This window comes from Neomonachus schauinslandi, chromosome 1 (assembly GCF_002201575.2).
Source record: "Neomonachus schauinslandi chromosome 1, ASM220157v2, whole genome shotgun sequence".
Taxonomy (NCBI): Eukaryota; Metazoa; Chordata; class Mammalia; order Carnivora; family Phocidae; genus Neomonachus; species Neomonachus schauinslandi.
The window spans coordinates 139,418,003-139,435,463 of NC_058403.1; the positions used below are offsets into that span (position 1 = coordinate 139,418,003).

The 17,461-nt window shown below is 37.7% G+C and overlaps 1 protein-coding gene across 1 annotated transcript in view; it reads right to left on the minus strand.

Moving 5' to 3' along the window:
- NEK10 (NIMA related kinase 10) overlaps nucleotides 1-17,461 on the minus strand; it is a 226,881-nt gene that overhangs the window by 140,626 nt on the left and 68,794 nt on the right. Inside the window, exons 21-22 of the mRNA XM_044915799.1 lie at nucleotides 15,619-15,740; nucleotides 15,367-15,469 (exon numbers count right to left, since the gene is read on the minus strand). Coding sequence (XP_044771734.1) covers nucleotides 15,367-15,469; nucleotides 15,619-15,740 — 225 coding nt within the window. The remainder of the gene's footprint in view (nucleotides 1-15,366; nucleotides 15,470-15,618; nucleotides 15,741-17,461) is intronic.

Consider the following 17,461-nt stretch of genomic DNA (forward strand, 5'->3'; position numbering starts at 1 on the left):
CTCCTCCTCCGCTCACACTCTCTCTCAAATAAATAAACAAATCTTTAAAAAAAAAAAAAAGGACTATTCATAAGTTAGATGGCTTGCTTTAATCTTCCTATTCCTCCATCGTGTGTATTGGAGAAAATTAGTAGAAATAGTATAGCATATCAATATTTTTAGGAGCTCATTATAATTTTAGCACATAGACTTCATGTACTTTGAATCTAAAATAATCCTTTGACTTTTAGTTTTAGTGCTACATAGAAACTATCTCATTTTTATAAAAAAGCCATTGATTTTGAAAGGCAAAAACTAAGGAGGGGTACTCACAATGGTTCTACTCACTCTATGTAATGTGGATAATGGCAGAAACTCAGATAGATGTCTGCAAAAACAGAGATAGTTGAAAAGTATTCATAAAGAGAACAAAAGCTAATATTGTTTGGCCAGTTGGAAGATTTTGGTAGTAGTGGTAATGTTTTTATTACTCTTTCTACATTTGTGATCATATTTGGAGCAGAGGTAAAGGATTTATTTCAGAAACTGTGGTCATAAAAGCATTCATGTGCTATTATAGAAATACAAAATGACAACAGATGACATTTTACATATAGCATATTATGCCCCAAAAAATCTCTTCGATAGAATGAATGATACAGGAAATGCTAAAATTGTAGCCTGTTTATGCTACAGCCTATAGCTGTCAACTTTCAGATGGAAAATGTGTGTGGTCTCTGGTTGAGTGCCTAGATTTTTGCTCTGTCGTTTACTATCTATGTGACATTGGATCCATGACTTAACTACTCTGTTTTCTCAAAAAGAGCCTATGACACTTATCTTTTGCAAGGGGCTATAAGGTATTTCTATCCCTCTCCAAAGGGTGCTTTCATCCACCACCTGTGTCAGTAGCTCCCAAATTCAAAGCCATGCCAATTCATTCATACGTGGCACTTCGCACCCCAGACTGAGCTCATCATTCACAGTCATCCGGGATACCCCAGGCAGCAGAAGGCATCTCATCTTCCCCATTTTCTGGGCTGGAAATCTCTGCCTCTTCTCTCTTGCTCCTATGTTCATTAACTCCTCAGCTCTTGTATCTGAATCTTTCTTTTGATTCTGTGACCACAGTTTAAATGTGTCAGGAGCCCAAGCCCTCCCTTTTCCTGCAAGAACCTAGGTGCATCTCATCAGAAAACTTCTCCTTCTAATCCATTCCACAGGGTATTTAACAATGGAATAATCTACCAACCCCTGTCTTCATCACAGCAAGCCCCCATATAAGTGCCAGAATGTCTCCTGACTGCTATTATCTATAAAGTTTCCAGCAGCCCTATGCCTTCAATACTGTCCATTTACTCACTGATTCATCCATTTCTCCAATAACCAGATCAGAAACTATCCATATTGACATAGTCCATAGAGACCAATGGTAGAGATACACATTAAACAAAGCATCACATATATAAATTTATAATTGTGATAAGATCACTAAAGATCAGGTAGATCTATGATACTATGAGGGAGTAACATAGCAAACATAGCAGATCAGGAAAATCTGTGACAAAATGGTGATTGAGGGAATATGTAACAGAAGACAGGAGTTAACTAGGTAAGAAGAGAAAGTGGAAAAGAGACATCCAGCAGAGGAACCTGCATGTGCAAAGGTCCTGTGATCAAGGAAACATGATCCATTAAGGAACTGAGAGAAGGTCCTGTGATCAAGGGAGCATGGTCAACTGAAGAACTGAAAAAAGGCTAGGTTGGCTGGAGGGTAGACAATCAGGGGCATGGCCAGATGATGCAAGACCCTGCCGGCCATGTTCAGATGACTGATCCCTGTCAATATGGCCCCAATTAAAATGTCCACCTCAACAAAACTATTGGATTCATCCAATTCATGCAACACAATACTTGATTATGAGCACCCCATGCCTCAGGGATGCCTTTTTCTTTACCCGAATTGATCTTTCTGGGGGAATACTATAAAGAGAGTTGATGAAGCGATGAACACTAGAGCCAGATATAGTTCATCCCTGGCACTTTCAACCTATTAGCTGGGTGATTTAAGCGAGTTTTCTAACCTCTCTAACTCTTTTCATTATCTGTGAGGATGGAAGGTGCCTCAGATATTGGATGAGGTAATGAACATATAATTTTCATCCCACAGTAAGTGCTTAAGAGATGTAGCTATGGGTAGTTACTCCTTTCCTTCAAAGCACAGCTAAAATTTTCACCATGATAAAAACGTCTTCCCTGAGTAAAATAAAAACCATGAATGACTGTGAAATTTCAGGAAATGATCAGTTGAAATCTCTATAGTGCCACGCAATGACAAAGGCATCTACTTGAACACAACTGTATAATAGTTCAGAAAGATGTCCACCTTGCAAACTCGCCCATCTACCTCTCTTCTCTTTCCTTCTGCCTCAGTAAATGAAGGCCAACCTCCAACTTCCACAGTGACAAGATCATCAGTAACATCCTCTCCATGCAGGGCTCTGTGGGGGGAAAAGGAGTTCTCGAAAAGATGCTCAACAAACCCCTGCCTCATTGGCACTTCCTCCTCTGAAGGCCACTCAAATTCTTAATGTGAGCTCTTCCATTGTGCCACCCACTCTTCCAAAGCTTCCTTCCCCAGTGCAGGCTCTTCCCTGGATGAGAGAGAGTAAAAGCATTTTTCTTTCTCAACAGCATCATTATTTGATTGATTTTTATTGATGTAATTATTATAACAAAGAGTTGTAGGATGAAAAATTCAACACCTGATATAAAAGTACTTCCTGAATTCTAGGTAACTCCATATCTTTAGTACACAAACATCATTTCTAGGACATCTATCAGTAGACTAGATTCTTGGGGAAACCAATGTCCTTACTAAATATGGGCTCTTCTAAAATCATTTTCCAAAGTGGGCTGGTTACTCTTACTTGGAATAATGAATGAAACTTTAAACACGTGATTCTGGGGTACCTGGGTGGCTCAGTCGTTAAGTGTCTGCCTTCAGATCAGGTCATGATCCCAGGGTCCTGGGATTGGGCCCCGCATCGGGCTCCCTGCTCCGCAGGGAGCCTGCTTCTCCCTCTCCCACTCCCCCTGCTTATATTCCCTCTCTCGCTGTCTCCCTCTCTCTCTCTGTCAATTAAATAAATAAATAAAATCTTTTAAAAAAATAAATAAAATAAACACGGGGTTCTAATATTAAGTAGTAGTGCTAAGGGTCAGATTCTTATAAAAACAGGAAGTCAGGCTCTTGCTCTTTCTCATACTCTCTCTCTCTCTCTCTCTCTCTCTCACACACACACACACACACACTGTTTATGGCATGATTATAGAGTCCAAAAGGCTCCAGTGGCTTCAGTACACTTAGGAGGCTGGGCAGACTGATCAAATGTGTAGTACCATGCACTGTTGAATTAGTCTGTGTAAAAATAGGCACTCCCACCCACTCGCCATGCGTTTCAGAGCACACTTTGGGAAAACTCACAGAATGAAAATAACATGTCCAGAACACATCAGATTCTACCCTTTACATTAAAAATTTCTCAGAGAACTAAATGATAACCCAATATGCCCATATGAAAACACACACTAAAATAAACTTTATTATCCTTGGTCTTTTGGTGTTTTTATAGGTCTTATAAACCCAACATTGGAAAGATTTTAGTTCTAATTTTTTCCTAAGATGGTAAAGATTCAAGGCCTCCTTATTCACTTATGCAGTCAATTATGGTGAGTCCATCCCACCAGGAGAGCATAACAATCATTTGGTCAAGATCAGCACTTTCAGGACGTTCTGCTCGGACTTTCTTGGGACTGCCATTCTCATCTTTTCATGGAAGCCAACTGCTATTCAAACCTCAGAATTGCAGATTGACCCGCTGGCGGTGTGAGAATCTTAGAAAATTTTTTAGAAATTAGATTTGACTGAATTTCGCTTCAATATTTCCTTATTTCACATGACCTAATAGCAATATAAGGAAACTGGTGGGCTTGACAGAAAATATTCTTGCTTTCCTAGTGACATGAAGGCAATTTGTTGACTGAGAAAAATTCTAGAAATTGTGTGGCTACCCTTACCACACAGATGCTATATGAGGGTATGCAATACAAGTGACTCAATATTCTGTAGTCTTTTAAGAACACTCAAAGCTCTGGGTTGGCTTAGACCCAAATAGATACTATATCTGGTTAATGAAAAGTAAACAACACAACAGGTTCAAAGAAAGGTCAAGAGACCTACAAAAGCTACAGACTCATTATGTGCCTATTTAGCCAGGAGATTTTAGAGGCATATGAGATAATATGCATATAAGGACTCTGACTTCCCTATCAGAAGTGTAACACTAATTCATTTTTCCTGTTATGACACAGATTTCTCAGCAGCAATTGAGCTAAACAATAACAATTAAAATCCTCTAATCCTCTAGAAAGCAATGAAAATGCCAAGATTCTAGCAATACAAGAGAGGTCTAATTTGATTTCTCAAACTTTGTTGGCACTCAAGAAAGTAAACTTTTTCCTTTCATACTTTGGGTTATAGTATTTGCTGCGATGCCATTGGGAACCGCTTGTAACTTTCCCCTTGTATGCACTGGATTTTCACTTTAATCCTCAATTCCTCTTATATTAAACACTCTTCCCACAAAATCTTAGCTGTCAGATCAAGATCTCAAACCCAAGTATCTTCCCTAATCATTATTTTTTATTTGTAACTGGCTTCTAAATATTTCTACCTGGGTGTGTTTTAGTTCATTTGTTCATTCATTCATTCATCTGCCCATTTAGTCAATAAATATTATAAAGTGCTTTCCAAGAAAGAAAGCCAAGGAAACCAGTTTCCTTTACCTCAAAGAGAGAATGGCAATTGCCCTATATGCTGAGAAAGGCAAGCCTGGTATACTGAAGGAGCCCAGAAATGGAACCTATCAGACGTGGACATCAAAGATGCCACGTGGAGGAATGGCATTTGAATTGAGTAGCAGAGGACATTCCAGGCAGAGAGAGCACTACGTTGGAAGTCACAGAGATATAGGACCACAGCCTGGTCTGTTCAGGAAGGAGCAATTTGTCCCATGAGGCTAGAGCAAAGAGCAAAGGTGAGATCATGAAGGAAGGACTCTGGGTGCCCTAAGGAATGTCATAGGGAGCTACCTAAAGGACTTTAACCAGGAAAGGATATGATCAGATTTGTAAAGATGTCCAAAACCTTACACCTTAAATCCCCTCACCCAATACTCTGGTGTCACAACCTTCACAAACTCAGACTCTTTCTCACTGTTCTCACACCTCTAACTAGGCACAAAATCTTTTAAATAACTGCTGAATCTAAACCTTCCACTGTACCCTCTTCTGCTGCTGCCATAGGTAAAGCTCACATTACATCTTTCCTGGACAATTGCAAGAGTCTTTGGCAGCAAATACTGTTGACTAGCTCTCAAAAAGCCATTAGCTACCTCTTTTCCCCTTTCTTTTTTCCACCTATAGAGGCTGAAAGCTCACCTAAACAGTCTCCCTTATAGCTGGGGGTGCTAACATAACTTGGCTTTGGCCAACAGAATCTAAGACATATAATGGGACCCCCCTGCAAAAGATTTCCTTTAATGATAAAAGGAAATAGCCATTTGAAGAACAGAGTTTTTTTTAACCTAGCTGCCATCCTACTTCCTGTCTGAGTTTGGTAATGATGCCTAGAGCTCTGGCTAATCTGCTGAGGATAATGGAGAGAAAAGACAGAAATGCCTAGATCATGGTTGACCTCCTTGAATTGTTAAACCAGCACTAGAACTGCTCACCTCCAGACCTCTTGTTATGAGATAATTACATGTCCTTATGGCATAAGCCATTGTTAGTCTGGCTTTTTGCATCTGAACAGATCTTAACTGATATATCTCCTAAACTGGGGATGTCTCAAGTCTTTCCTTATGGTACCCCTCACCTGCCATTACAATTATCCTCCACATCCTGTATCTGATCACATAATTTCCAGTCTGGAAATTTCTAAAGATAAGTCTCTGGCCAAACATCAATGCCTAAGCTCCTTACTCACCAAAATCTCTATTGTCTTGACACATTGAATATCATGCCAGTGCGTAGGCACACTGTAGCGCTTCGGGTCTCTAACCTTCTGCATTGCTGTACTCCATGCCTGGAAGCTTTCCTGCTCAACTCCTCACCTGAAAACCCCACAGAGAGAGTCAATCACATTTTCCCCTGTGCCTGAGAGTTGTGGTAGACTATCTTCTTTGGGGAGGAGAAACACATCTTCACCCTTTTAAACTTGACGTGCTTTCACCCATGAAGTCTGGGCAGTTTTTTTTTTTTTTTTTTTTTTTTTTTAAAGATTTTTTTATTTATTTGACAGAGAGATACACAGCGAGAGAGGGAACACAAGCAGGGGGAGTGGGAGAGGGAGAAGCAGGCTTCCCGTGGAGCAGGGAGCCCGATGCGGGGCTCGATCCCAGGACCCTGGGATCATGACCTGAGCCGAAGGCAGACGCTTAGCGACTGAGCCACCCAGGCGCCCCAAGTCTGGGCAGTTTTAAGAGCTGAGGTATGGTTCCAAGCTTTCTCTTTCCTGCCTCTGCAATGTTGAAGCAGGTGTATAGGAGCCAGCCTGGGTCTCTGAGCACAGCACCCTTAGTGACCTATATTGCCCACACAGTATGAGCTAAGATAGAAACCTTGCTGTTTTAAGCCAGGGTGGGCAAATGTTTTCTTTTCTTTTTTTAAATATATAGTGGGTTATAACTTTCAGTTTATTTATTTTAAGTACTCTCTACACCCAACATGGAGCTGAAACTCAGGACCCCGAGATCAAGAGCGGCATGCTCTTCCAACTGAGCCAGCCAGGTGCCCCAAGGATAAAGTTTTTCTGTAAATGGCCAGATAATAAATAGTTAAGGCTTCAAGAGCCACATGTGATCTTTGTCACATATTCTTTTTTTTTTTTTTAACAACTATCTAAAAAAATAAAAGCCATCATTAGCTCACAGGACATACAAAAACAGGCCACAGCTGGATTTGTCCCACAGGCTGTGGTTTGCCACTGCTTTAAGCTACTGAAACTTTCAGGTCACTTGTTACTGCAGCATAACCTGACCTACCCCAACTAATATAATAATATTTTGCATAGACAACTTTCTAGTCTTTATCACCCTGTAATACAACTAGAAGCTCCATGAAGATAGTGACCACGTCTGTCATACTTGTCTTGTCCATTGCTGGATGTAGTAGCTCAGGAGTTAACTGCTGAGTGAAGAACTCCAAGTCTTCCCCATAAGACTGAGATTTCAAGGGACAGACGACATGGCTTTCATCTAATATCCACCCCTACATGCCTGGCATATGATGGCATTTGATAAGCACTTGAGCCTTTGATAAATGTTCCACTGAATCAAGTATTTTTTCTTGTTATTACCAGTAGCAACAGCCAAATATCATTTGAGAAACATGTAGAAATGTGCACAGCCTGTTTGGTTGCAGAATGAACATGTGACCTCTTGAGTCATGCACTAAAGCCCATGTCTGAAATCTATTAACCATAGTTGATTGACTTTTGTTTTTTCCTTTTTCTTTTCTTTTCTTTCTTTTTTTTTTTTTTAATTTGGGATCAGGGGAGAAAATGGGAGCATGAGAGGCTTACATTAAAATGTGGGTATTTGAAAAGGTCAAGAAATACGAAATGGTGGATCTGTGAGCAAGTTCATTATCAGCACATCCCCTACTTCAGAGCCATTCTATGATGGGATGGCACAGTGTAGGTCTTACTTGACAGGCGGCAGCACTTAGAGCTGACCTTGACTGTGCTTTGCTTAGTGTACCACTGAGTCAGGTGCGTGGCATCCAGGGTTGAAAATAAGTGCAGAGGCAAGACCTGGACATGTTTCACAGAACAAGACATTAAAATATACAGTCTTTTAAATGGAAATATATTTAGACATTAAAATTAGATACCATTTGTAAAATCACACATACCTAAATATTAGTATATTAATATAAAGTTAGTACTCTCTATTCTGCTGCCTCATGAAGGCAAATTCCCAGCTAGTGTGCTTACTATAAATAATTGCACACCAACCACAATTTTAAAACATCTAATTCATCTACATTAAGAAAAAGAGAAGAAGAGGGAAATTTTGATTTTTCTAAAGCTTTTTTGTCTGGTTACATTTTCAGTACATTTTGTCTCATGCATCTTAAACATCACTTGTCGATGCCATGTTTCTTTCCTGGGAGTAAAGCCTTCTAGCACAAGAGAAGAGAAAAATAAAATATGACAAGGCTGCCCCTTTGTGGTGACATGATTCCACATACACCACAGCCTATTTTTTTTTAAAGATTTTATTTATTTATTCGAGAGAGAGAGAATGAGAGAGAGAGAACATGAGAGGGGGGAGGGTCAGAGGGAGAAGTAGACTCCCTGCCGAGCAGGGAGCCCGATGCAGGACTCAATCCAGGGACTCCAGGATCATGACCTGAACCGAAGGCAGTCGCTTAACCAACTGAGCCACCCAGGTGCCCAACTGCAGCCTATTTTTATAGGCTCCATGAATTGCAGTTTTGTTTCAACCTCCCAAAATATGGGCATCTTCTAAATTTGGTTTCAAATTAATGCTATAAGATTTTAATTTAACCATACCTGTCATAAAAATAAGAGTCTCTGAAGTCCACATTTATACCAATAGTGATAGACACCGAAAAATATTTTCATCACTATTACATTTAAAATATCTTTAAAATAGTGATATCAAGTCTCTTTGGATTATCTTTTTAGTCATAAAATCATTTTATACTCATTGAAAATGACAATAGCACATCGACACCCTGTCCATGTAATTGCTTTAATGGAAAGAAACTAGATTAGGATAAGATTCTGTTCTGAGGTATATCACTGATTCTTTATCTGAAACTAGAAAAATATTGCCTCATTTAATGCTAAAAAGTTTTGAAAGTTGAACATAATTTTTAGGTTAATAACACTTAAGTATAAGTCTAATAAATATTAATAAGAAAAAGGTTGGGCAGAATGGTGATGAGGAGCAGGAAAGAGAAAAGCAAAATAAAAGTTTATTTATCCTTGTAAACAAAATAACTTTTTTTCTAGAGAGTCTTTTATAATTTGGAGCACTGGGTGTTATACGAAAACAATGAATCATGGATCACTACATCAAAAACTAATGATGTATGGTGACTAACATAACATAATAAAATAAAATTTAAAAAAAGAAAAATATATATATTTTTTAAGTTAGAATAAAAATGAAAGTGGAATATTTTGTCATATATAATGTATAGACTTAATAATGTACTGCCCATTTGGGTTTAAAAGGTAGATTGATCAGGACACCTGAGTGGTTCAGTCTGCCATTGGCTCAGGTCATGATCTCAGGGTCCTGGGAGTGAGTCCCACATTGGGCTCCTTGCTCAGCAGGGAGCCTGCTTCTCCCTTTGCCTGCCGCTCCCCCTGCTTGTGCTCTCTCTGACAAATAAATAAATAAAATCTTTAAAAAAAAAAAAAGGTAGATTGATCACATGTGTGTATGTCTTCTAGCTCTCAAAATCTTGCTAAAATGAAGGGAAATCAATTTTCTGTATAAATTACTAACTCACAAGGACAATGAGAATGGGCTTGGTGACAACAGAGGATAACATATTCCAATGAATTTTTGTAAGATGGAAAATAGTTGGAGAATGTACCGAGCAGAAGTCCCAAACCATGAGTCTGAGAATAAGACGGCCAAAAGGGAGCCCATTCACCCTGCAGAGCCCAGTGTGCCACACAAGGATAAGTGAAGTTTAAAAAAGCTCAAAAGACAGAGTTAAGATCAAGTCCACAGGTCCCTCCCCACATTCACATATGACACTCCTCAGTTATTGAGTTCCCCCTGCCACTAGCAGAAAAAGAGAGATTTATTTTCCAGAGACACTGACTGAACCAGAAAGAAACAAAGCAGAGTGTGGGTGAACCCATGGGAATTCAGGGAAAACCTATCAACTGAACATAACTACCTGAGGCCCCTTTGTCCACACCACTCCCCAAATGACAGCAACAGATAGACATTGCTTCAGTCAAGATACTGGAGATGCATTCTCTGGAAAAAGTTTAGGTAAAAACTTTGGGGGTTTCCAAAGAAAAATGTCATTGTGCTCTAATGAAGTTTACAGATGGCAGCCTTAGCTGGAACCCACAGAGCTTCCAACAGCTTATTTAGTGTCTTTGTCAGCCCAGGATCAATAGACAGTTGAGAAAAGTCTCCATTAGGACAGAGAGATTGGTGGTGGGGGTGGGGGGGTGGGGGATGGAACCAGAAGATACAGAAACAATGCAGGGTGCTAAAAAGAAAAGTCTACATTACCTTGAGAGAGAATAAAATCAGGATTCCATGAAAATGAAATAAAGAACAAGATAAAAGGGGAAATTAAAAAATGTGAAAATCAAAATTAAATATTCAATAGAAGCACGAGAAAATTAAGTTGAAGAAATAACTGAAGTAGAACAAAGAGAGCTGAAAACTAAGAGAATAATTATTTTTAAATTAGGATATTATTTAGCATATAGATCCAAGACTAATGGGAATTCTAGAAAGTAAAGAAGGGAGAAAAATAATGAAAAAATAAGGCAGGAAAATTTCCCAAGACTGAAGTTTTAGCTTCCAGTATTGAAGTACACACCTAGTTCCAAATACACTGAATGAAGAGACCCACCCAAAGCTGTGGATGAAGAGAACCTAAAATTTTCTAGATAAATAAAAGAGCTCATATATCAAGTAATGGGAATCAAAATAGCATTGGCTTTCCAAACAGCAAAACTGGATACCAGAAGACTGAAGTAATGCCTTCAAATTTGAAAGGATAATGACTTTTATCTGAGAATACTACACCCACCCAATAGAGCACAAAGTCTCCTATAAATATTTTGTGACACACAAACATCCAAAAATTGTAAGATTCAGAACATTCTTTTTAAGGAAAGTACTAGAAGATACACTTCAGCACAGCAGGAGAGTTAAAAAAGAAGAGTGTGTAAGTGATGAATCACTAAATTCTACACCTGAAACTAATATTACACTGTATGTTAACTAACTGGAATTTAAATGAAAACTAGGAAGGAAGGAAGAGACGAGGAGGAGGAAGCGGGGGAGGGAGCAAGAAAGAACAAAAGAAAGTAAGAAAAAGGGAGAAAGAAAGGAAGAAAGAGAGAAGGGAAGGAAAGAAAAAGAAGGAAAAAAAGAAAGAAAGGGGAAATCACAGAACATAAAAAAGACTCCAATTAGAAAAGAAGCAAATGTAAGTTCCAGGACAATAGCCATGCAGCAGACCTAAATTAAAATCCAATCTATATTGCAGCAAGCAGCTTGATGTCCAGGAAAACAAAATTGAAAGTAACTGCCATGTTTGACCACATGGAAATGTACAGAGAGGGCTTTTATAATCTTTTTGGAAGACTTGGGAAGAAGAAATAATACCTACATAGAAAATTAAGAAAACAAACAAAAAAGAAGGCAATTATTAGCTCCAAGAAAAATAGAAAGGTCTACGAGAAAGGAAAGGTGATCAACATTGAACAGGAATTATACAGTAATAATAACATAAATATTAAATATTAATTTAACTCCAAATTGTGCAATAACTATATTGGCAGGATGGTAGATGGGGAAGAAGAAAAAATAAGAAAACTAAATCCTCAACTATCACAATGGAAAATCAAATGCCAGAAGAAGCTAAAGAGAATTAAATTTTTCAGAAAACAGAGAACTGGGGATTGCAAAGAGTTAAGTGTTTCTTTATAAGATTTTTAGCACTATTTTATTTTGTAAACTATTTTGATATGCAGTACTGATTATAGAAGATAAATATAAAATTTAATAAGCTTAGATAGAAAAGAAATCAAGCTACTAAAATAAAAGATTAACCTCAATGTATTAAATGTAACCAAGGAAATGATTACAGCTGATCTTAGTAAGAAAATAAAATGCACGGTTAGCTATTACTCAGAAACGTGGCCTGAATAGCCATCAAAGGCATCATATACCAACACAAAACAAAACAAATCTGTTCATTCCTATTTAATAATATATAGGTATAATAAATTTGATTTCTATTAATTCTCATTAACTTATAAATTAAAATACCTATAGGTATATAAATAGGAAAAATTCTTAAGGAAACACAAGTCTAATTTATAAAAAAGAAAAAAAGATGAAAGCTTATGGCAAACGAAATTATAATTAATTTCAAATGATCAAGCAAATGTGTGTCCAAGGTGAAGATTCACAATTATTTGGTCTCATTTTATATTTCACAAAGCACTGGCCTGGAAGTATTTCCAAGTAACTTTGCATTGGAAGTTATCTATAGAGTTCCTGTTTGGAGCTGCTTTTTAAATTTTAAACTAATATAGGATGCTCTTAGAAAAATCTGGACAGTAAATCTAATTGTTGTTACTGAAGACACGTGGTGATGGTAAAGGTGCACATTTGGAATTGCCTTTATGAAGAATTAGATTCTACTAAAACGAAGAGAATCAGCCTTAAAATGTTATCATGTGTCTCCCACATCAATAACATTTAGGGAAGTGGTCTCCAAGCGAAATGCCTAAGGCAATCCACTGGAGGGCAGGAAAAAGTATTGAAACCTTTATTTTGATTTTTTAGTGCACCCCTTTATATTTTATTTGTAGACTTTGTGTACTTTATATTGAATAATTGTACAGTGATATAGGTATAGAATTTATAAGTAAGCATATATACATTGGCAGTATATTACAAAAAATATTTTACTGATGGAATGTCATGAGCAAAAAAAATCTAGAAACTACTGATTTAGATATGTATATCCTTACTTATAGTTGGTGAACGATTAATAGTCCATGAGAGTAACACAAGTGTTCATGAGTGAAGAAGAACAGGAGAATGCAAATTATCAATCTAGGCTAAAAAGTTAATTTTAAGTTATGATTGAGAATTATACAATTGTGGGGAAAAAATTAACCTCCTCACTTGTAAAATTTTAGCCAACATTAGGCCTACCTGTATCAGTTGAAAATATTTTGATAAAAACTGATGCTAAAATATACAAATGCCTAGATTTTTTCACAGCCCTTGATATGTATACTTGTCACCCATATGGTACAGACTATATTAAAATAGTTCAAAACAATGTGCCTATGTGGCAGTCATAAAAGCTTTTGCTGATGAAGTAGTGTTCTATAGAGAGAAAAAAAAACTAGCAACCATTGAATTGGGAGTTAAATACTTAAATATCCGAACAGTACTTTATTCTCTCATATGGGCAAAATATAATTCAATGAAGAACTACACTAGTGACTGTCCAATACAGTAGCCACCAGTCACATAGGGATGTTTACTTCACTAAAATTTGATAGAATTTAAGATTCACATCCTCCTACTGTTTGCCAGAGTGCCTGCACCAGCTTGGATTCCCACCAACAGTGTAGGAGGGTCCCCTTTCTCCGCATCCTCATCAACATCTGTCATTTCCTGACCTGTTAATTTTAGCCATTCTGACTGGTGTGAGGTGGTATCTCATTGAGGTTTTGATTTGGATTTTCCTGATGCCGAGCGATGTTGAGCACTTTTTCATGTGTCTGTTGGCCATTTGGATGTCTTCTTTGCAGAAATGTCTATTCATGTCTTCTGCCCATTTCTAGATTGGATCATTTGTTCTTTGGGTGTTGAGTTTAAGAAGTTCTTTATAGATTTTGGATACTAGCCCTTTATCTGATATGTCATTTGCAAATATCTTCTCCCATTCTGTCGGTTGTCTTTTGGTTTTGTGGACTGTTTGCTTTGCTGTGCAAAAGCTTTTTATCTTGATGAAGTCTCAATAGTTCATTTTTGCCCTTGCTTCCCTTGCCTTCGGCGATGTTTCTAGGAAGAAGTTGCTGCGGCTGAGGTCGAAAAGGTTGCTGCCTGTGTTCTCCTTTAGGATTTTGATGGACTCCTGTCTCACATTTAGGTCTTTCATCCATTTTGAGTGTATTTTGGGGTGTGGTGTAAGGAAATGGTCCAGTTTCATTCTTCTGCATGTGGCTATCCAATTTTCCCAACACCATTTGTTGAAGAGACTGTCTTTTTTTCCATTGGACATTCTTTCCTGCTTTGTCGAAGATGAGTTGACCATAGAACTGAGGGTCCATTTCTGGGCTCTCTATTCTGTTCCATTGATCTATGTGTCTGTTTTTGTGCCAGTACCAAACTGTCTTGATGATTACAGCTTTGTAGTAGAGCTGGAAGTCCGGAATTGTGATGCCACCAGCTTTGCTTTTCTTTTTCAACATTCCTCTGGCTATTCGGAGTCTTTTCTGGTTCCATACAAATTTTAGGATTATTTTTTCCATTTCTTTGAAAAAAGTTGATGGTATTTTGATAGGGATTGCATTAAATCTGTAGATTGCTCTAAGTAGCATAGACATTTTCACAATATTTGTTCTTCCAATCCATGAGCATGGAACATTTTTCCATTTCTTTGTGTCTTCCTCAATTTCTTTCATGAGTATTCTATAGTTTAATGAGTACAGGTTCTTTGCCTCTTTGGTTAGATTTATTCCTAGGTTTCTTATGGTTTTGGATGCAATTGAGTTGAAAACAGAGCTACCCTATGGCCCAGCAATTGCACTACTGGGTATTTACCCCAAAGATACAAATGTAGTGATCAGAAGGGGCATATGCACCCCAATGTTTATAGCAGCAATGTCCACAATAGCCAAACTATGGAAAGAGCATAGATGTCCATCAGCAGATGAATGGATAAAGAAGATATGGTATATATATACAATGGAATATTATTCAGCCATCAAAAAAATGAAATCTTGCCATTTGCAACTATGTGGATGGAACTAGAGGGTATTATGCTAAGCGAAATAAATCAATCAGAGAAAGACAAGTATCATATGATCTCACTGATATGAGGAATTTGAGAAACTAGACAGAGGATCATAGGGGAAGGGAAGGAAAAATGAAACAAGATGAAACCAGAGAAGGGGGCAAACCATAAGAGGCTCTTAATCTCAGGAAACAAACTGAGGGTTGCTAGAATGGAGGGGGGTGGGAGGGATGGGGTGGCTGGGTGATAGACATTGGGGAGGGTATGTACTATGGTGAGCACTGTGAATTGTGTAAGACTGATGAAACACAGACCTGTACCCCTGAAACTAATAATACATTACATATTAATTAAAAATTAAAAAAAAAAAGATTCACATCCTCAGTCACACTAGCCACATTTCAAGTGCCCAACAGCCACATATTGGACAATGCAGATACAGAACATTCCCTTGAGTGCAGAAACTTCTATTGAACAACTCTGCTCTTGAATAATATTCAGGAATTCCTAAATTAAAAATTTTAAGGTTCTTATACTTACTAACTGTTACTTTGTCCTTATCCCCCAACATAATGTTGTTTGGTGTCAGATCTCTATGCACAATCCTCTTCTCCTTGTGTAAGTACCGGAGAGCTAAGCACAGCTTGAAAGAGCAAATAAAAAACAAATTTTATTTCCCCCAATATACATACCACCACTGATGACCACTATACACATCTCTAAGAAATCAGCTCAGAAATTTACTGTTTGGTAAAAAAAAAAAAAAAAAAATTAATGAAAACAAAAGTGTACCTGTATAAATATTTTCCATAGTCTTTCTTCAACAAAATGATGCTGTTTTTCCTTTAAAGAACTGAAATGTTCTCCAAGAGGGACCCCTTCTATAAGCTCCATAACTATATACAACCTATCATCTATAAGAAAACAAGGAAGAGATAATAGAAATTTAAATTCAATATATTTAGAAAAAAACATGAATTAGAATCTGAGCTTCCCAACGTGCGTGCAGGGCACAGCACTAAAGAATTGGAGACGTGCTAAGATATGGACCCAGTCAGTCCTGGAGACAGTGGAGATGAGGGCCTCTTGGGGATCCTGGAGCCCACCAACAGTCCCTTTCGGTTATGGACTACCTCCTAGCATAAGTTTATGCTGGCAAATATTATCATTTTCTCTGTACGCCAAGATGGGAACAGTTGGGAGTGGCCAAAGAGAACAAGTAAATGATGCCTAGTCATGGAGCATTTCCTGAAGAACATGTAAACCCACCTTTCCTATCAGTAGTTTAAAATTTACCCTTAAGGGCGCCTGGGTAGCTCAGTTGGTTAAGCGACTGCCTTCGGCTCAGGTCATGATCCTGGAGTCCCGGGATCGAGTCCCGCATCAGGCTCCCTGTTTGGCAGGGAGTCTGCTTCTCCCTCTGACCCTCCTCCCTCTCATGCTCTCTGTCTCTCATTCTCTCTCTCTCTCAAATAAATAAATAAAATCTTTAAAAAAAATAAAATAAAATAAAATAAAATTTACCCTTAAATCATGTCAGAAATTCAGAAAATTGCATTTTAAACTATTGTTTGATGGTTTCATAGATGTACCTCACAGAATTTTACAATGGAATCATGCCATGGTCTTGCAATGACACAGCTGAGAAAACAACCCGTGCAGAAATTTCTGTCATGCCCCTCTATAGCAGAGAAAGCTGGACTTCTACTGGCTTTACCTTATGGGCACTAGGAATCTCATAACTGATTGCATTCATCTCTTTGCTTTGGATGTCAAGAAACAAAGTAAATTCTACTTTCTCCTCCAAAACCAATATGAAACTATTAATGATGATATGTGATATGTATCTTTTGTGATGTTCTGGATGTATATAAAATATGTACGTACACAATATTTACAAAAATGAAATATTTACTATACATGTTCTGCCACTTATACTTTTTCATTCAGCAGCCTGACCTAACAGTACACACAGATCCGTGCCATTCTTTCTGCTGGCTGCATAGTATTCCACAACAGATGGATCGTTATTTATTCTCCTAAAGATAGATATTTATATTATTTGCAATTGTTTATTATCCCAAGAAATACTCAGTGTATATACTAATCTTAATCCTAGCTTAATTTTTTCCTTTCTTATATTAATTTTTTCTTTTTTGATTGAAGCATAATTAACATACTGTATTATATTAGTTTCAGGTGTTCAGTATAGTGATTTAACAATTCTGTACAGTACTCAGTGCTCATCACAATAAGTGTACTCTTAATCCCATAATTCCCTAATTCCCTAATCTATGTTTATCATATTTTATGTATTTTTAAGCCACTTCCAATTCTTTTTGGAAGATGTCAGGTTATAAAAGTTTTATTTTGTTTTTAAATTAGCCTAAGTTGTGTCACTTCCGTAGTGCAAGTCAGAAGCCAATCTTCATCTCTAATGGGATATGCACTAAATTATGAGAATATATTCTACTATCAAGAATTCTAATATCAAGGGAGCAGGATTTACTGGAGTTTCAGCACTGGGTTCCTCTGAGTCAGCTAGGGGAAGGGAGATGGGTAAAATCATAAAATGCCACAGTACACAATAGGTTTGCCTAATAATAGCATTTATAAAGAGGCAATGAGGAAGTCC